Below are 20,996 nucleotides of genomic sequence, written 5' to 3'. Positions count from 1 at the left end.
AGAAGTAAAGTGGACACGTGTTTAACCCTTTCCCGCCATTGTATTCCGTCAAAACGGCGCTGGGCTTTAAAGCCGTTATGACGGAATACAATGTCATAGCCAACTCCCCCCAAACCCGATCCCATAATTGAAATCTCGCGATCATTTGCACGATTGTGTGTGATTTCAAATTTGTCTACATCAGAACAGTTGTTCCAATGTAGACACTTTAACCCAGTCACAAAAGGATTAAAATTGCATACTCTATCTAGAAAAATAATCTGGGTTTCATTTCGTTTTTTAAAATGAGAAAATGTAAAGCTTTCCATGACATTTTTGCCAATTTATGATATTATTGGAAGTGGCTGTAATATTTATAGGAATATATGCAACATGTTATTTATATGATATGCAGTATTTAGCAATTATAAACAGTTATTTGAGTCAATACTCCCACAGTTCCTTTATACATTACAAATCCAAAACATTTTCATCAACAGTTATCAGCGCCGACAGATTTTTGCAGCACTATAAACAGTTAGCATTTATGTGAGAGCTCTGGCAAGAGTTGCACGGTTTGTAAAACACCTACATGGAGGTACAAACAGCTCATTATTACATATTCATTTGTACAGTTCAGTTTCGCTGTTGTGTTTTATCTCATGATCATGAAAGTATGCAAATATGCCAGTTTAAAGTATATTGCTCTTAGATCTACACATAAGACACGGTAATAAAACAAAGCGTCTTTATGCAGCAGATTCTTTATAAAAGTATTCGTCCTTACCACTTGTTAGATTGCCCTTTCACAAACCAGCGCCTCTTCTTTTCATATTCCAACAACGGAAAAAGATCATTTAATTTTTTTTTTTTTTTTTATCAATTACAGGTGTGCTCCCAGACACCTGTGCAGTGAAAATTGTTGCCCGAAGCAGGTGCAATAGCTTTCTTTAATGTGTAATCTGGAATTGTTACTACTTATACTAATCCTCTGTTTGTGGTCAATTGTGACAAACTACCATTTAATTCTATTATTTTCTTCAATTCTTGCTATCCTTTGTTAAAAGGCAAGGATGCAAGACCAGGAGCGTGCACCTGGCTGCAGCACTATAAAGGCAGCAATTTTGCAACAATGTTATACATTAGCAAGAGCAGTAGAGGGCACCACTACTTCTTCTCATGTAGTGTTTTAGGCATGTGCACACTACCTACTAAGGTATCCCTTCAACAAAAAAACAAGAGAACAAAGCAAATTTGATAATAGAATCAAATTGGAAACAGTTTTTAAAATTCTATTCTTGATCTGATTAATAAAAGAGAAAAAAAAATTGGGTTTCATGTCCCTTTAAAGGGACATTAAACACTAAATACATGCTAGATAGAATGATGCATTCAAAGACAATATTAGTCCATGACTAACATGTAGATGTATTTTTTTAAAGTTTCATTAGTTGTTTAAAAAGTGACAAAAACAGAATTTATGCTTACCTGATAAATTACTTTCTCCAACGGTGTGTCCGGTCCACGGCGTCATCCTTACTTGTGGGATATTCTCTTCGCCAACAGGAAATGGCAAAGAGCCCAGCAAAACTGGTCACATGATCCCTCCTAGGCTCCGCCTACCCCAGTCATTCGACCGACGTACAGGAGGAAATATGCATAGGAGAAACCATATGATACCGTGGTGACTGTAGTTAGAGAAAATAATTCATCAGACCTGATTAAAAAAACCAGGGCGGGCCGTGGACCGGACACACCGTTGGAGAAAGTAATTTATCAGGTAAGCATAAATTCTGTTTTCTCCAACATAGGTGTGTCCGGTCCACGGCGTCATCCTTACTTGTGGGAACCAATACCAAAGCTTTAGGACACGGATGAAGGGAGGGAGCAAATCAGGTCACCTAAATGGAAGGCACCACGGCTTACAAAACCTCTCCCCCAAAAATAGCCTCTGAAGAAGCAAAAATATCAAATTTGTAAAATTTGGCAAAAGTGTGCAGTGAAGACCAAGTCGCTGCCTTACATATCTGGTCAACAGAAGCCTCGTTCTTGAAGGCCCATGTGGAAGCCACAGCCCTAGTGGAGTGAGCTGTGATTCTTTCAGGAGGCTGCCGTCCGGCAGTCTCATAAGCCAAACGGATAATGCTTTTAAGCCAAAAGGAAAGAGAGGTAGAAGTTGCTTTTTGACCTCTCCTTTTACCAGAATAAACAACAAACAAAGAAGAAGTTTGTCTGAAATCTTTAGTGGCCTCTAAATAGAATTTTAGAGCACGGACTACGTCCAAATTGTGTAACAAACGTTCCTTCTTTGAAACTGGATTCGGGCACAAAGAAGGTACAACTATCTCCTGGTTAATATTCTTGTTGGAAACAACTTTCGGAAGAAAACCAGGCTTAGTACGCAAAACCACCTTATCTGCATGGAACACCAGATAGGGCGGAGAACACTGCAGAGCAGATAACTCAGAAACTCTTCTAGCAGAAGAAATTGCAACCAAAAACAAAACTTTCCAAGATAATAACTTAATATCTACGGAATGTAAGGGTTCAAACGGAACCCCTTGAAGAACTGAAAGAACTAGATTAAGACTCCAGGGAGGAGTCAAGGGTCTGTAAACAGGCTTGATTCTAACCAGAGCCTGAACAAACGCTTGAACGTCTGGCACAGCTGCCAGCCTTTTGTGAAGTAAAACAGATAACGCAGAAATCTGTCCCTTCAGAGAACTTGCAGATAATCCCTTCTCCAAACCCTCTTGTAGAAAGGATAAAATCCTAGGAATTTTTATCTTGTTCCATGGGAATCCTTTAGATTCACACCAATAGACATATTTTTTCCATATCTTATGGTAAATTTTTCTAGTTACAGGCTTTCTAGCCTGAATCAGAGTATCTATTACAGAATCTGAAAACCCACGCTTTGATAAAATCAAGCGTTCAATCTCCAAGCAGTCAGTTGGAGAGAAACCAGATTCGGATGTTCGAATGGACCTTGAACAAGAAGGTCCTGTCTCAAAGGTAGCTTCCATGGTGGAGCCGATGACATATTCACCAGGTCTGCATACCAAGTCCTGCGTGGCCACGCAGGAGCTATCAAGATCACCGAAGCCCTCTCCTGGTTGATCCTGGCTACCAGCCTGGGAATGAGAGGAAACGGTGGGAAAACATAAGCTAGGTTGAAGGTCCAAGGTGCTACTAGTGCATCTACTAGAGTCGCCTTGGGATCCCTGGATCTGGACCCGTAACAAGGAACCTTGAAGTTCTGACGAGACGCCATCAGATCCATGTCTGGAATGCCCCATAATTGAGTTATTTGGGCAAAGATTTCCGGGTGGAGTTCCCACTCCCCCGGATGGAATGTCTGACGACTCAAAAAATCCGCTTCCCAATTTTCCACTCCTGGGATGTGGATTGCAGACAAGTGGCAGGAGTGATCCTCCGCCCACTGAATTATCTTGGTCACTTCCTCCATCGCCAGGGAACTCCTTGTTCCCCCTGATGGTTGATATATGCAACTGTCGTCATGTTGTCTGATTGAAACCTTATGAATTTGGCCTTTGCTAGATGAGGCCAAGCTTTGAGAGCATTGAATATCGCTCTCAGTTCCAGAATGTTTATCGGGAGAAGAGATTCTTCCCGAGACCATAGACCCTGAGCTTTCAGGGGTTCCCAGACCGCGCCCCAGCCCACCAGACTGGCGTCGGTCGTGACAATGACCCACTCTGGTCTGCGGAAGCTCATTCCCTGTGACAGGTTGTCCAGGATTAGCCACCAACGGAGTGAATCTCTGGTCCTTTGATCTACTTGAATCGTCGGAGACAAGTCTGTATAATCCCCATTCCACTGTCTGAGCATGCACAGTTGTAATGGTCTTAGATGAATTCGTGCAAAAGGAACTATGTCCATTGCTGCAACCATCAATCCTATTACTTCCATGCACTGCGCTATGGAAGGACGAAGAACAGAATGAAGAACTTGACAAGAGCTTAGAAGTTTTGATTTTCTGACCTCTGTCAGAAAAATCCTCATTTCTAAGGAGTCTATTATTGTTCCCAAGAAGGGAACTGTTGTTGACGGGGAAAGAGAACTTTTTTCTATGTTCACTTTCCATCCGTGAGATCTGAGAAAGGCTAGGACGATGTCCGTATGAGCCTTTGCTTTTGACAGAGACGACGCTTGAATCAGGATGTCGTCCAAGTACGGTACTACTGCAATGCCCCTTGGTCTTAGAACCGCTAGAAGGGACCCTAGTACCTTTGTGAAAATTCTCGGAGCAGTGGCTAATCCGAATGGAAGTGCCACAAACTGGTAATGCTTGTCCAGAAAAGCGAACCTTAGGAACTGATGATGTTCCTTGTGGATAGGAATATGGAGGTACGCATCCTTTAAATCCACCGTGGTCATAAATTGACCTTCCTGGATGGTAGGAAGGATCGTTCGAATGGTTTCCATTTTGAACGATGGAACCCTGAGAAATTTGTTTAGGATCTTGAGATCTAGAATTGGTCTGAATGTTCCCTCTTTTTTTGGGAACTATGAACAGGTTGGAGTAAAACCCCATCCCTTGTTCTCTTATTGGAACTGGATGAATTACTCCCATCTTTAACAGGTCTTCTACACAATGTAAGAATGCCTGTCTTTTTATTTGGTTTGAAGATAATTGAGACCTGTGGAACCTTCCCCTTGGGGGTAGTTCCTTGAATTCCAGGAGATAACCTTGAGAAACTATTTCTAGTGCCCAAGGATCCTGAACATCTCTTGCCCAGGCCTGAGCAAAGAGAGAAAGTCTGCCCCCCACCAGATCCGGTCCCGGATCGGGGGCCATCCCTTCATGCTGTTTTGGTAGCAGTGGCAGGCTTCTTGGCCTGCTTACCCTTGTTCCAGCCTTGCATCGGTCTCCAGGCTGGTTTGGGTTGAGAAGTATTACCCTCTTGCTTAGAGGATGTAGAAGTAGAGGCTGGTCCGTTTCTGCGAAAGGGACGAAAATTAGGCTTATTTCTAGCCTTAAAAGACCTATCCTGAGGAAGGGCGTGGCCCTTTCCTCCGGTGATGTCTGAAATAATCTCTTTCAAATCAGGACCAAACAGTGTTTTGCCCTTGAAAGGGATGTTAAGCAATTTTGTCTTGGAAGACACATCCGCTGACCAAGACTTTAGCCAGAGCGCTCTGCGCGCCACGATAGCAAATCCTGAATTTTTCGCCGCTAATCTCGCTAATTGCAAAGCGGCATCTAGAATAAAAGAGTTAGCCAATTTAAGTGCATGAACTCTGCCCATAACCTCCTCATACGAAGATTCTTAATTGAGCGACTTTTCTAGTTCTTCGAACCAGAAACACGCTGCCGTAGTGACAGGAACAATGCATGAAATTGGTTGAAGAAGGTAACCTTGCTGAACAAACATCTTTTTAAGCAAACCCTCTAATTTTTTATCCATAGGATCTTTAAAAGCACAACTATCTTCTATGGGAATAGTAGTGCGTTTGTTTAGAGTAGAGACCGCCCCCTCGACCTTAGGGACTGTCTGCCATAAGTCCTTTCTGGGGTCGACTATAGGAAATAATTTCTTAAATATAGGGGGAGGAACAAAAGGTATGCCGGGCCTTTCCCATTCCTTGTTTACTATGTCCGCCACCCGCTTGGGTATAGGAAAAACATTGGGGGGCACCGGAACCTCTAGGAACTTGTCCATCTTACATAATTTCTCTGGAATGACCAAATTGTCACAATCATCCAGAGTAGATAATACCTCCTTAAGCAGTGCGCGGAGATGTTCTAATTTAAATTTAAATGTTACAACATCAGGTTCAGCTTGTTGAGAAATTTTTCCTGAATCTGAAATTTCTCCCTCAGACAAAACCTCCCTCCTGGCCCCTTCAGATTGGTGTGAGGGTATGTCAGAAACGTTATCATCAGCGTCCTCTTGCTCTTCAGTGTTTAAAACAGAGCAATCGCGCTTTCTTTGATAAGTAGGCATTTTAGATAAAATATTTGCAATAGAATTATCCATAACAGCCGTTAATTGTTGCATAGTAATAAGTATTGGCGCACTAGATGTACTAGGGGCCTCTTGTGTGGGCAAAACTGGTGTAGACACAGAAGGGGGTGATGCAGTACCATGCTTACTCCCCTCATCTGAAGAATCATCTTGGGCACTATTATTATCTGTGGCATCATTGTCCCTACTTTGTTTGGACACCATGTCACAATTATCACATATATTTAAATGGGGAGACACATTGGCTTTCATACATATAGAACATCGTTTATCTGATGGTTCAGACATGTTAAACAGGCTTAAACTTGGCAACAAAGCACAAAAAACGTTTTAAAATAAAACCGTTACTGTCACTTTAAATTTTAAACAGAACACACTTTATTACTGAATATGCGAAAAAGTATGAAGCAATTGTTCAAAATTCACCAAAATTTCACCACAGTGTCTTAAAGCCTTAAAAGTATTGCACACCAAATTTGAAAGCTTTAACCCTTAAAATAACGGAACCGGAGCCGTTTTTACATTTAACCCCTATACAGTCCCAGGAATCTGCTTTGCTGAGACCCAACCAAGCCCAGAGGGGAATACGATACCAAATGACGCCTTCTATAAGCGTTTTCAGTGGATCTTAGCTCCTCACACATGCATCTGCATGCCTTGCCTTCCAAAAACAACTGCGCATTAGTGGCGCGAAAATGAGGCTCTGCCTATGACTAGAGAAGGCCCCCATCTGAAAAAGGTGTCCATACAGTGCCTGCCGTTTTTTAACAACAATCCCCAAGATTATAATAACTATAAAGAGCTATAATCTGTCAAATATGCATAGCAAAGTAATCGTTTTAGCCCAGAAAAATGTCTACCAGTTTTTTAAGCCCTTATAAAGCCTTTATTCTTTTACTTAATCTAAGAAAATGGCTTACCGGTCCCCATAGGGAAAATGACAGCCTTCCAGCATTACCAAGTCGTGTTAGAAATGTGGCCAGTCATACCTCAGGCAGAAAAGTCTGCCAACTGCTTCCCCCAACTGAAGTTACTTCATCTCAACAGTCCTGTGTGGAAACAGCAATCGATTTTAGTAACGTTTGCTAAAATCATCTTCCTCTTACAAACAGAAATCTTCTTTTCTTTTCTGTTTCAGAGTAAATAGTACATACCAGCACTATTTTAAAATAACAAACACTTGATTGAAGAATAAAAACTACATTTAAACACCAAAAAACTCTTAGCCATCTCCGTGGAGATGTTGCCTGTGCAACGGCAAAGAGAATGACTGGGGTAGGCGGAGCCTAGGAGGGATCATGTGACCAGCTTTGCTGGGCTCTTTGCCATTTCCTGTTGGGGAAGAGAATATCCCACAAGTAAGGATGACGCCGTGGACCGGACACACCTATGTTGGAGAAATAAGTGTAAAGTTTTAGTGTCTATAAAACACTGGGAGCTGCCATGTTGTAACTTGTGTTACCTTCTCTGCTGTGGCCAATTAGGGACAGTTATAAATAGGTCACTAGAGTGTGCAGCCAATGGTTGTGCTGGATTTAACAGTGTTCTGCACTTCCATTTCTAACAGGAACTGAAAAGCTCACAATTTCAGAATAAAATTACAGGCAAAGAGGACAAAATAAATAATGAAAGTATATTGCAGAGTTTTTTATATATACACAATGTATCATTTTATATTACCATCTCAAAGTGTTTAATGTCCCTTTAAGGCTTTGTTTTATGATAGTGAGAGCTGTACTTGTGAAAACATACCAACCAGTTTGTGCACAGTAGCTTCCATATGCTACTCATCCACATATTTCTGTTCAGTCTGTAGTGTTAGCAATACATTTCAAGCTTCCTTATAATTTATTGTAGTAATATTATTTGTATATTTCATGTTTAATATTATTGCAAGTTTACCATTTATTTCCCTGATATTCTCACATTTTCAATTCTATTTAAAATTTGTTTTGTATTTTGAAGCACTTTAAATAGTTCTTTATTATTGTTACAAAATATATGATACCATAAAGATGATGTAATCTGAAGAATTGTGTTAAATTGCTTTTCTCTTTTTTCTTGTAACTGGATATTCAGTTTTTGGTAAGCATTCATTTTTAATACAACTCATTCAGAGCATACATAACATGCAAAGTCACACCCACATCTATATGGACAAACACATCATGAATACATCACACACACACACAAAGAAAAAAAAAACTACACAAAAATCACAAAAATGTTTTGTCCATTGCAAACATACAGGAAAAAAAGCATAAAAATTCTGTAAACATCTGAAAGGCAAAGATTGATTTTCATTAAAGAGCAAAACAAAAGCAATGTCTTAGAAAAAAATGCTATCAAACATTTCCAGAACTTAGTAAAGTTGGTTGATTTCCAATTAGCACCAAGCAGAGGGTATATTCCAGATGATCTGTTCTATTAACAAAGGGAAATTAATAAAGAAAAAGTTCAACGCCACCTGTTGAGAAATAAGGACGTTTCCCTATGTGTTTCATGGTCCTCTACAATAAGAGGGACTGAAGGCCACAGAAACAATGGCAGTTTGTGACATCTGGGTCATTGTCATAGCTCCTTATGCATCCCTAAGTATATGGTATCCCCCACAGCAACAGATCAGATCTCAGTCTCGGTAACAGTGCCACTATTGTTTTGGGAATCATTGGCTTTCAGTGAATTTTCATTTGCATTTTGAGAATCTATCATCTCTACATCACCACCTAGTTTTGCAATCTCTTCCTTAATTTGCTCTGGATGCAAGTTTTCAGATTCTGTTTTATCAGACCTATTACTATTAATTTCTCCTTCATCTTCGATGGGCACTTCTGGTTGTGCAACCTGTTCAATCGCAGTAAAGTCCTGTTGTTTATTATCCGTATTCTCAGACTTCTCTTCAATCGTTCGTATGTTGACATGATTATTCATTTTCTGACTGGCTTCTAAGTTACCAGAGTCACTGCTTATCTTATTGTGATGTAAACTGCTGTTTTTTTCAGTGGTGGTTAAACTGTTAGTGTACATTTCTTCAGGCTGGCTGCTTGCATTCCCGCCTTCCTGCATCTCTTGTCTGTCAGGATCATGGCTACCATTAGCGTTTTCTTCACTTGGCATGGCATTAGTTGTATATTGCTCAGATTCTGTCTTACTCTTGTCTGATACCTTTATCTCATCTTCTTTCCCTTTTTTGTAAGTTTTTAATTTGTTTATGGGCCCCCAAACAAATTTATCACTTGGTTGAAAGAGAGTCCATGCATGGTACACTAGCTCTCTGCGCTTCATTTTGTTCTTCACTGTGAAAATGAAATAGTCTAGAACACTATATTTAACACTATCTAGGGTTTTGAAATCTAGTGCTTCGTCCAAGAAAAACTGAACCAGGGGAGCCTGAAAGTGTTCAAATCCCATCTCCCCTAAGCACTTGAGTATCCGTGTGATCCTTAAATTATTGTGGCTGTGGCTGCAAAAAGGAAGAAACCAGAAAGAACAAAGAATTATTGGGCAACAAATGAGATTGTTGTACTTGATGTGTTTCACATTAAGCACTGTCCTAAATAATGATGACTTACCAATTGAGGTTTTCAAATCTCTCCTCCCAGTTATCTGCCCGTTTAACTTGACCAGTCTCTTCATTCTCAAGAGTGATGCCATAAAATCCCAACATTAGTTTGTATGCATTTATAAACCGATGCAGGACTTCATCATACTTTCTCATCTCCTGGAATAGAATGATGACAAAGTGAACCAAGTTGACACTTTGACAGAATCAGAATGTTGACATATATGTGACTAAAACATTTTAAGTAGGTTAGTGATGCACAGTACAAATAATCATTTTTAAAGAGCTATAAAATATACATTATTTACTTTTGCTGTAAATACATTTGAAAATTGTGCACCCCCCCCACTTTCTCCCAGTTGGGTTAATATGGTTATCTACTTTTCTGTGAACTGGTGTTTTTTTCCCCACTCCCTGACCTTGTTTCCCAAGTCATTTAATCTCTTAAGTGGATTATCAGTTTTGCATCAACATCATGATAGGAAAAGCATTCTTTGCAGTAGTTTTGAGCAGGTGAACCAATATTAGGCTAAAATTAGCTAATATAAAAATGTTTTTATTGCACAAAATTATCATTTAATACATTTATGTTAAATTATGCAATTAAATTGTGTGTTGGATAGCAGAAAATTATATTAGAAAATATTACACTGCCCGCACCCGTCTACTTCATAATGCCATCCGACTGGCAAAAATTTCTGTGGAGAACGCTGTAATAGGTAATTAGATGTCAGTATTATTGCATATTAGATATTAGATGGAGATTATAAAGGAATGCATGTCTGTTTAACTACCAGTTTAATAAATTATTATTATTTAACTTGGTTAAACTAGTGCCAAACCACCTTAAAAAGGAACAGTCAACACTACATATTTACTTATTTGGATTTAGTGGTTAATGTCCTTTTAATCTTCCTGTAGCGGAACCAAAGAACCGGTTCCTAAAAGGCCCCCTTGCCGATTTCAAGACACTGGGCATGCGCAAACTGCCATGCACGAGAATGAAACAACTTACTAAACACAGAGAGAATTCCTTTCCCCAAAGCCTTGGGTGATGATTACAGCACGAAGAGAAGGGGTCTGGCAGCCATTTCAAATCGTCCGGAGGCTGCAAACTAAGTGATTTTGAAAGAAAACTATGGCCTCTATTTATCAAGCCGTCAACCGCAAATACGCTGGAATTCCACAGCATATTTGTGGTGAGGCCGATTCGCCATAGTTATCAAGCCCTACAGACCGGCAAAAGTAGAATATAGTGACGTAACCTACGATCCGCTGGACTCAGTCCGACACAGATCGATGGTTACGTCACTCCAGATGTTCCGAATGCAAGTTTGGCACTATCTGACTACTTTTGGAAGTTATCAAAGAACAACCAGGTACGCTCACCACTATTCCGGCCCAGCGTACCTGGTGTTCAATCCGCCGCCCTGGAGGCGGCAGATCCCATAGGAATCAATGGGAGTCTGTCTAACAGCAGCGAGAGCTCATGTTCGCGGCTGCCCGATATCCCATTGATTCCTATGGGAAGTGTCTGCACCTAACACCCTAACATGTACCCCGAGCCTAAACACCCCTAATCTACCCCCCCCTACAGCGCCGCCACCTACTTTGTACTTATTAACCCCTAAACCGCCGCTCCCGGACCCCGCCGCTACTATAATAAATTTAAAAACCCCTAAACCGCCGCTCCCGGACCCCACCGCCACCTACATTATACCTATTAACCCCTAATATGCCGCCCCCTATACCGCCGCCACCTACATAAAGTTATTAACCCCTATCCTGCCGATCCCGGAGCCAGCCGCAAATAAATTAATTGTTTAACCCCTAAACCGCCACTCCCGGAGCCCACCGCCACCTACATTACATTTATTAACCCCTAATCTGCCCCCCCTACACCGCCGCCACCTACATTATATCTATTAACCCCTAAACCTAAGTCTAACCCTAACCCTAACAACCCCCTAACTTAAATATTATTTAAAATTAATCTAAATAAATATTCCTATAATTAAATAAATTAATCCTATTTAAAACTAAATACTTAGCTATAAAATAAACCCTAAGCTAGCTACAATATAACTAATAGTTACATTGGAGCTATTTTAGGGTTTATTTTACAGGCAACTTTGTATTTATTTTAACTAGGTACAATAGTTATTAAATAGTAATTAACTATTTAATAGCTACCTAGTTAAAATAACTACAAATTTACCTGTAAAATAAATCCTAACCTAAGTTACAATTACACTTAACACTATACTGCAATTAAATAAATTAAATTAATTAAATACAATTACCTACAATTAAATAAAAATAACTAAAATTAACTAAAGTACAAAAAACCCCCTCAAAATTACAGAAAATAAAAAAAAATTACAAGAAGTTTAAACTAATTACACCTAATCTAAGCCCCCTAATAAAATAAAAAAAAGCCCCCCAAAATAATAAAATTCCCTACCCTAAACTAAATCACAAATAGTCCTTAAAAGGGCCTTTTGCTGGGAATTGCCCCAAAGTAATCGGCTCTTTTACCTGTAAAAAAAGAAATACAACCCCCCCAACATTAAAACCCACCACCCACACACCCAACCCTACTCTAAAACCCCCCTTAAAAAAAACCTAACACTACCCCCTTGAAGATCACCCTACCTTGAGACGTCTTCACCCAGCCGGGCACAAGTCTTCATCCGATCCGGCCAGAAGTTTTCATCGAATCCGGGCAGAAGAGGTCCTCCAAGCGAAGATAGAAGATGCCGCTTGGATGAAGACTTCTGCCGCTTGGAGGACCTCTTCTGCCCGGATTCGATGAAGACTTTTGGGTGAAGACGTCTCAAGGTAGGGTGATCTTCAAGGGGGTTGTATTTCTTTTTTTTTTACAGGTAAAAGAGCTGATTACTTTGGGGCAATGCCCCGCAAAAGGCCCTTTTAAGGGCTATTTGTAATTTAGTTTAGGGTAGGGAATTGTATTATTTTGGGGGGCTTTTTTTATTTTATTAGGGGGCTTAGATTAGGTGTAATTAGTTTAAACTTTTTGTAATTTTATTTTCTGTAATTTAGAGGGTTTTTTTGTACTTTAGTTAATTTTATTTAATGTTAGGTAATTGTAGTTAATTTATTTAATGATAGTGTAATGTTAGGTGTAATTGTAACAAATAACTTAGGTTAGGATTTATTTTACATGTAATTTTGTATTTATTTTAGCTAGGTAGCTATTAAATAGTTAATAACTATTTAATAGCTATTGTACCTAGTTAAAATAAATACAAAGTTGCCTGTAAAATAAAAATAAACCGTAAGATAGATACAATGTAACTATTAGTTATATTGTAGCTAGCTTATGGTTTATTTTATAGGTAAGTATTTAGTTTTAAATAGGAATAATTTAGTTAATAATAGTAATTTTATTTAGATGTATTTGAATTATAGTTAAGTTAGGGGGTGTTAGGGTTAGACATAATATAGTGGCAGCGGTGTAGGGGGGGTAGATTAGGGGTTAATCAATGTAATGTAGGTGGCGGCGGTGTAGGGGGGGCAGGATAGGGGTTAATAAATGTAATGTTGGTGGCAGAGGGCTCCGGGTGCGGCGGTTTAGGGGTTAAACAATTTATTTGCGGTGGGGCCCGGGATTGGCAGGATAGGGGTTAATAACTTTATGTAGGTGGCGGCGGTATAGGGGGCGGCAGATTAGGGGTTAATAGGTATAATGTAGGTGGCGGCGGGGTCAGGGAGTGGCGGTTTAGGGGTTAATAAGTTTATTTAGTTGCGGGGGGCTCCGGGAGCGGCGGTTTAGGGGGTATAACAGTACAGTATAGTGTGGGTGCTTAGTGACAGGGTAGCAAGAAAGCTGCGAAGAAGCCGATGAGCAGCGAGATCGATGACTGTTAGTTAACATCACACCGTACTTGGTGCGCGGCTTTTTGACAGCTTTCTTGATAAATTTGGTGAACTTATTCAGGTCTGCGGCGGCGATGTTAGGCGAGCGTATTGGGGCTGACGAATGCAGGAAAGTAGACAGCTTGTTAAAAAGAGGCCGATGTATGCACTATCCGTGGGCTACAGGAAGATTAAAAGGATATTAACCACTAAATCCAAATAAGAAATTATTTAGTGTTAGACTGTCCCTTTACGGGAAGTAACTAGGAGAGGGCTGCCCCTATCTGTTTCTTTAACTACACATGTGTAAACAACATTTCATGCTACTATTTATGTGATTGACAATGGTACTTTTGTTCTGGGGGGTCAGGAAAAGTTCTCATCCATTGCAAAATTCTTCTCAGATATGGATCCGTCCCCAATTGGCCTTAACTGATAACAACTTCAAATAAATGCATATTATGCTAACTTTATGACTGTGACTAGCCTTGTTGTCTGCTGACTAAAGCACAGATTGGCTTCTCCAAATAAAGCAAATGGTGGGTGGAGTTTGGCTATTTAAAAATAACGGCGGTAAAAAGTATGTCAATTTGTTTTAAAAAACAGAATTTATGTTTACCTGATAAATTACTTTCTCCAACAGTGTGTCCGGTCCACGGCGTCATCCTTACTTGTGGGATATTCTCTTCCCCAACAGGAAATGGCAAAGAGCCCAGCAAAGCTGGTCACATGATCCCTCCTAGGCTCCGCCTTCCCCAGTCATTCGACCGACGTAAAGGAGGAATATTTGCATAGGAGAAATCATATGATACCGTGGTGACTGTAGTTAAAGAAAATAAATTATCAGACCTGATTAAAAAACCAGGGCGGGCCGTGGACCAGACACACCGTTGGAGAAAGTAATTTATCAGGTAAATATAAATTCTGTTTTCTCCAACATAGGTGTGTCCGGTCCACGGCGTCATCCTTACTTGTGGGAACCAATACCAAAGCTTTAGGACACGGATGAAGGGAGGGAGCAAATCAGGTCACCTAAATGGAAGGCACCACGGCTTGAAAAACCTTTCTCCCAAAAATAGCCTCAGAAGAAGCAAAAGTATCAAACTTGTAAAATTTGGTAAAAGTGTGCAGTGAAGACCAAGTCGCTGCCTTACATATCTGATCAACAGAAGCCTCGTTCTTGAAGGCCCATGTGGAAGCCACAGCCCTAGTGGAATGAGCTGTGATTCTTTCAGGAGGCTGCCGTCCGGCAGTCTCATAAGCTAATCTGATGATGCTTTTAATCCAAAAAGAGAGAGAGGTAGAAGTTGCTTTTTGACCTCTCCTTTTACCAGAATAAACAACAAACAAGGAAGATGTTTGTCTAAAATCCTTTGTAGCATCTAAATAGAATTTTAGAGCGCGAACAACATCCAAATTGTGCAACAAACGTTCCTTCTTTGAAACTGGATTCGGACACAAAGAAGGCACGACTATCTCCTGGTTAATGTTTTTGTTAGAAACAACTTTCGGAAGAAAACCAGGTTTAGTACGTAAAACCACCTTATCTGCATGGAACACCAGATAAGGAGGAGAACACTGCAGAGCAGATAATTCTGAAACTCTTCTAGCAGAAGAAATTGCAATCAAAAACAAAACTTTCCAAGATAATAACTTAATATCAACGGAATGTAAGGGTTCAAACGGAACCCCCTGAAGAACTGAAAGAACTAAGTTGAGACTCCAAGGAGGAGTCAAAGGTTTGTAAACAGGCTTGATTCTAACCAGAGCCTGAACAAAGGCTTGAACATCTGGCACAGCTGCCAGCTTTTTGTGAAGTAACACAGACAAGGCAGAAATCTGTCCCTTCAAGGAACTTGCAGATAATCCTTTCTCCAATCCTTCTTGAAGAAAGGATAGAATCTTAGGAATTTTTACCTTGTCCCAAGGGAATCCTTTAGATTCACACCAACAGATATATTTTTTCCATATTTTGTGGTAAATTTTTCTAGTTACAGGCTTTCTGGCCTGAACAAGAGTATCAATAACAGAATCTGAGAACCCTCGTTTTGATAAGATCAAGCGTTCAATCTCCAAGCAGTCAGCTGGAGTGAGACCAGATTCGGATGTTCGAACGGACCTTGAACAAGAAGGTCTCGTCTCAAAGGTAGCTTCCATGGTGGAGCCGATGACATATTCACCAGATCTGCATACCAAGTCCTGCGTGGCCACGCAGGAGCTATCAAGATCACCGACGCCCTCTCCTGATTGATCCTGGCTACCAGCCTGGGGATGAGAGGAAACGGCGGGAATACATAAGCTAGTTTGAAGGTCCAAGGTGCTACTAGTGCATCTACTAGAGTCGCCTTGGGATCCCTGGATCTGGACCCGTAGCAAGGAACCTTGAAGTTCTGACGAGAGGCCATCAGATCCATGTCTGGAATGCCCCACAGTTGAGTAATTTGGGCAAAGATTTCCGGATGGAGTTCCCACTCCCCCGGATGTAAGGTCTGACGACTCAGAAAATCCGCTTCCCAATTTTCCACTCCTGGGATGTGGATTGCAGACAGGTGGCAGGAGTGAGTCTCCGCCCATTGAATGATTTTGGTCACTTCTTCCATCGCCAGGGAACTCCTTGTTCCCCCCTGATGGTTGATGTACGCAACAGTCGTCATGTTGTCTGATTGAAACCGTATGAACTTGGCCTTTGCTAGCTGAGGCCAAGCCTTGAGAGCATTGAATATCGCTCTCAGTTCCAGAATATTTATCGGTAGAAGAGATTCTTCCCGAGACCAAAGACCCTGAGCTTTCAGGGGTCCCCAGACCGCGCCCCAGCCCATCAGACTGGCGTCGGTCGTGACAATGACCCACTCTGGTCTGCGGAAGGTCATCCCTTGTGACAGGTTGTCCAGGGACAGCCACCAACGGAGTGAGTCTCTGGTCCTCTGATTTACTTGTATCGTCGGAGACAAGTCTGTATAGTCCCCATTCCACTGACTGAGCATGCACAGTTGTAATGGTCTTAGATGAATGCGCGCAAAAGGAACTATGTCCATTGCCGCTACCATCAAACCTATTACTTCCATGCACTGCGCTATGGAAGGAAGAGGAACGGAATGAAGTGTTTGACAAGAGTTTAGAAGTTTTGTTTTTCTGGCCTCTGTCAGAAAAATCCTCATTTCTAAGGAGTCTATTATTGTTCCCAAGAAGGGAACCCTTGTCCTTGTTCTTTTCTACGTTCACTTTCCATCCGTGAGATCTGAGAAAAGCCAGGACTATGTCCGTGTGAGCCTTTGCTTGAGGAAGGGACGACGCTTGAATCAGAATGTCGTCCAAGTAAGGTACTACTGCAATGCCCCTTGGTCTTAGTACCGCTAGAAGGGACCCTAGTACCTTTGTGAAAATCCTTGGAGCAGTGGCTAATCCGAAAGGAAGTGCCACGAACTGGTAATGCTTGTCCAGGAATGCGAACCTTAGGAACCGATGATGTTCCTTGTGGATAGGAATATGTAGATACGCATCCTTTAAATCCACCGTGGTCATGAATTGACCTTCCTGGATGGAAGGAAGAATTGTTCGAATGGTTTCCATTTTGAACGATGGAACCTTGAGAAACTTGTTTAGGATCTTGAGATCTAAGATCGGTCTGAACGTTCCCTCTCTTTTGGGAACTACGAACAGATTGGAGTAGAACCCCATCCCTTGTTCTCCTAATGGAACAGGATGAATCACTCCCATTTTTAACAGGTCTTCTACACAATGTAAGAATGCCTGTCTCTTTATGTGGTCCGAAGACAATTGAGACCTGTGGAACCTCCCCCTTGGGGGAAGCCCCTTGAATTCCAGAAGATAACCTTGGGAGACTATTTCTAGTGCCCAAGGATCCAGAACATCTCTTGCCCAAGCCTGAGCGAAGAGAGAGAGTCTGCCCCCCACCAGATCCGGTCCCGGATCGGGGGCCAACATTTCATGCTGTCTTGGTAGCAGTGGCAGGTTTCTTGGCCTGCTTTCCCTTGTTCCAGCCTTGCATTGGTCTCCAGGCTGGCTTGGCTTGAGAAGTATTACCCTCTTGCTTAGAGGACGTAGCACTTGGGGCTGGTCCGTTTCTACGAAAGGGACGAAAATTAGGTTTATTTTTGGCCTTGAAAGACCTATCCTGAGGAAGGGTGTGGCCCTTACCCCCAGTGATATCAGAAATAATCTCTTTCAAGTCAGGGCCAAACAGCGTTTTCCCCTTGAAAGGAATGTTAAGCAATTTGTTCTTGGAAGACGCATCCGCTGACCAAGATTTTAACCAAAGCGCTCTGCGCGCCACAATAGCAAACCCAGAATGTTTCGCCGCTAACCTAGCCAATTGCAAGGTGGCGTCTAGGGTGAAAGAATTAGCCAATTTGAGAGCACGGATTCTGTCCATAATCTCCTCATAAGGAGGAGAATCACTATCGATCGCCTTTTCTAGCTCATCGAACCAGAAACACGCAGCTGTAGTGACAGGGACAATGCATGAAATTGGTTGTAGAAGGTAACCTTGCTGAACAAACATCTTTTTAAGCAAACCTTCTAATTTTTTATCCATAGGATCTTTGAAAGCACAACTATCTTCTATGGGTATAGTGGTGCGTTTGTTTAAAGTAGAAACCGCCCCCTCGACCTTAGGGACTGTCTGCCATAAGTCCTTTCTGGGGTCGACCATAGGAAACAATTTTTTAAATATGGGGGGAGGGACGAAAGGTATACCGGGCCTTTCCCATTCTTTATTTACAATGTCCGCCACCCGCTTGGGTATAGGAAAAGCTTCTGGGGGCCCCGGGACCTCTAGGAACTTGTCCATTTTACATAGTTTCTCTGGGATGATCAAATTCTCACAATCATCCAGAGTGGATAACACCTCCTTAAGCAGAGCGCGGAGATGTTCCAACTTAAATTTAAATGTAATCACATCGGGTTCAGCTTGTTGAGAAATTTTCCCTGAATCTGAAATTTCTCCCTCAGACAAAACCTCCCTGGACCCCTCAGACTGGCGTAGGGGCATTTCAGAACCATTATCATCAGCGTCCTCATGCTCTTCAGTATCTAAAACAGAGCAGTCGCGCTTACGCTGATAAGTGGGCATTTTGGCTAAAATGTTTTTGATAGAATTATCCATTACAGCCGTTAATTGTTGCATAGTAAGGAGTATTGGCGCGCTAGATGTACTAGGGGCCTCCTGAGTGGGCAAGACTGGTGTAGACGAAGGAGGGGATGATGCAGTACCATGCTTACTCCCCTCACTTGAGGAATCATCTTGGGCATCATTTTCACAAAAATCACATCTATTTAAATGAGAAGGAACCTTGGCTTCCCCACATTCAGAACACAGTCTATCTGGTAGTTCAGACATGTTAAACAGGCATAAACTTGATAACAAAGTACAAAAAACGTTTTAAAATAAAACCGTTACTGTCACTTTAAATTTTAAACTGAACACACTTTATTACTGCAATTGCGAAAAAGTATGAAGGAATTGTTCAAAATTCACCAAAATTTCACCACAGTGTCTTAAAGCCTTAAAAGTATTGCACACCAAATTTGGAAGCTTTAACCCTTAAAATAACGGAACCGGAGCCGTTTTTATCTTTAACCCCTTTACAGTCCCTGGTATCTGCTTTGCTGAGACCCAACCAAGCCCAAAGGGGAATACGATACCAAATGACGCCTTCAGAAAGTCTTTTCTATGTATCAGAGCTCCTCACACATGCGACTGCATGTCATGCTTCTCAAAAACAAGTGCGCAATACCGGCGCGAAAATGAGGCTCTGCCTATGATTAGGGAAAGCCCCTAGAGAATAAGGTGTCCAAAACAGTGCCTGCCGATATTATTTTACAAAATACCCAGATTAAAATGATTCCTCAAGGCTAAATATGTTTATATATGAATCGATTTAGCCCAGAAAATGTCTACAGTCTTAACAAGCCCTTGTGAAGCCCTTATTTACTTGTAATAAAAATGGCTTACCGGATCCCATAGGGAAAATGACAGCTTCAAGCATTACATCGTCTTGTTAGAATGTGTCATACCTCAAGCAGCAAAAGTCTGCTCACTGTTCCCCCAACTGAAGTTAATTCCTCTCAACAGTCCTGTGTGGAACAGCCATCGATTTTAGTAACGGTTGCTAAAATCATTTTCCTCTTACAAACAGAAATCTTCATCTCTTTTCTGTTTCAGAGTAAATAGTACATACCAGCACTATTTTAAAATAACAAACTCTTGATTGAATAATAAAAACTACAGTTAAACACTAAAAAACTCTAAGCCATCTCCGTGGAGATGTTGCCTGTACAACGGCAAAGAGAATGACTGGGGAAGGCGGAGCCTAGGAGGGATCATGTGACCAGCTTTGCTGGGCTCTTTGCCATTTCCTGTTGGGGAAGAGAATATCCCACAAGTAAGGATGACGCCGTGGACCGGACACACCTATGTTGGAGAAATGTTAATTCTATAGCAAAACAAGGTGTTTACTGTCCCTTTAATGTTGGATAACTTTGGAGGTGTGGCCATTAAAGCTAATCGCAATAAACTGTTTTTAATGAGGAAACCTGTGTATCCTACATTTATTATTAACTTACTAATCCAGTGTTTGCCTGTAATACACTTACTGTGAATATTTCTTACTCACAATGCACTCTCATCTAGATTACAAGTTTTGCGCTATAGAGGGTGCGAAACGAACGCAACAAAAGTTGCATTATTTCACCCTCCATAGCGCTGCCATTACAAGTTTCTGAAAATCCGCTTTGTGCATGCGATATGGTGGTGATAAGCTCCATACCGCACAAAATCCAAGGGCTGAGAATACGTGCGCGTGTACGCTTTCCCCATAGACATCAATGGGGAGAGCGTGTTAGAAAAAAACCCAACACCTGAAGCCCGGAATGAAAAGCTCTGTAACGCAACCCAATTGACGTCTATGGGGAAAAAAAAGTTAAATTTTAACCTAAACACCCTGATATAAACCTCAAGTCTAAACACCCCTAATCTGCTGCCCCCGACACCAAAATAAAGCTATTAACCCCTAATCTGCCGCTCCTGACATCACCATCACTAAAGTTATTAACCCCTAAACCTCTGGCCTCCCACATCACCGCCACTAAATAAACCTAACAACCCCCTAAACCGCCAGTCCCCCACATCGCAAAAAACGAAAATTAAACTATTAACCCCTAAACCTAACAAACCCCTAACTTTAAATTAAAATTACAATATCCCTATCTTAAAATAAATAAAAACTTACCTGTGAAATAAAAAAAAACAACCTTATTTTAAACTAACAATTAACCTAACATAACTATTATACTAAAATTAAAATAACTACCAATTTAATAAACTAAAATTACACGTTAAAAAAACCTTATTACTACTAAAAAAAATTAAGTCTAAAATAACAAAAAATACTAAAATTAACCCCCCCCCCCGAAATTATCCAAAATAAAAACAATTACACCTAATCTAATAGCCCTATAAAAATAAAAAATCCCCTCCCAAAATAAAAAAACCCTAGACTACAATAAACTACCAATAGCCCTTAAAAGGGCATATTGTAAGGCATTGCCCTAAATAAATCAGT

At 41.0% G+C, this 20,996-nt stretch overlaps 1 protein-coding gene across 1 annotated transcript in view; it reads right to left on the bottom strand.

Annotated features, from left to right (window-relative positions):
- Nucleotides 1-8,188: 8,188 nt before the first annotated feature.
- Nucleotides 8,189-20,996, bottom strand: part of OGFR (opioid growth factor receptor) — an 88,355-nt gene continuing 75,547 nt past the window's right edge. Inside the window, exons 6-7 of the mRNA XM_053707841.1 lie at nt 9,545-9,693; nt 8,189-9,435 (exon numbers count right to left, since the gene is read on the bottom strand). Coding sequence (XP_053563816.1) covers nt 8,595-9,435; nt 9,545-9,693 — 990 coding nt within the window. The 3' untranslated portion in view covers nt 8,189-8,594. The remainder of the gene's footprint in view (nt 9,436-9,544; nt 9,694-20,996) is intronic.

This window comes from Bombina bombina, chromosome 1 (assembly GCF_027579735.1).
Source record: "Bombina bombina isolate aBomBom1 chromosome 1, aBomBom1.pri, whole genome shotgun sequence".
NCBI classification, from domain to species: Eukaryota; Metazoa; Chordata; class Amphibia; order Anura; family Bombinatoridae; genus Bombina; species Bombina bombina.
The sequence above is the reverse complement of the archived record's forward strand: the minus strand, read 5'-3'. Positions and strand labels throughout refer to the sequence as shown.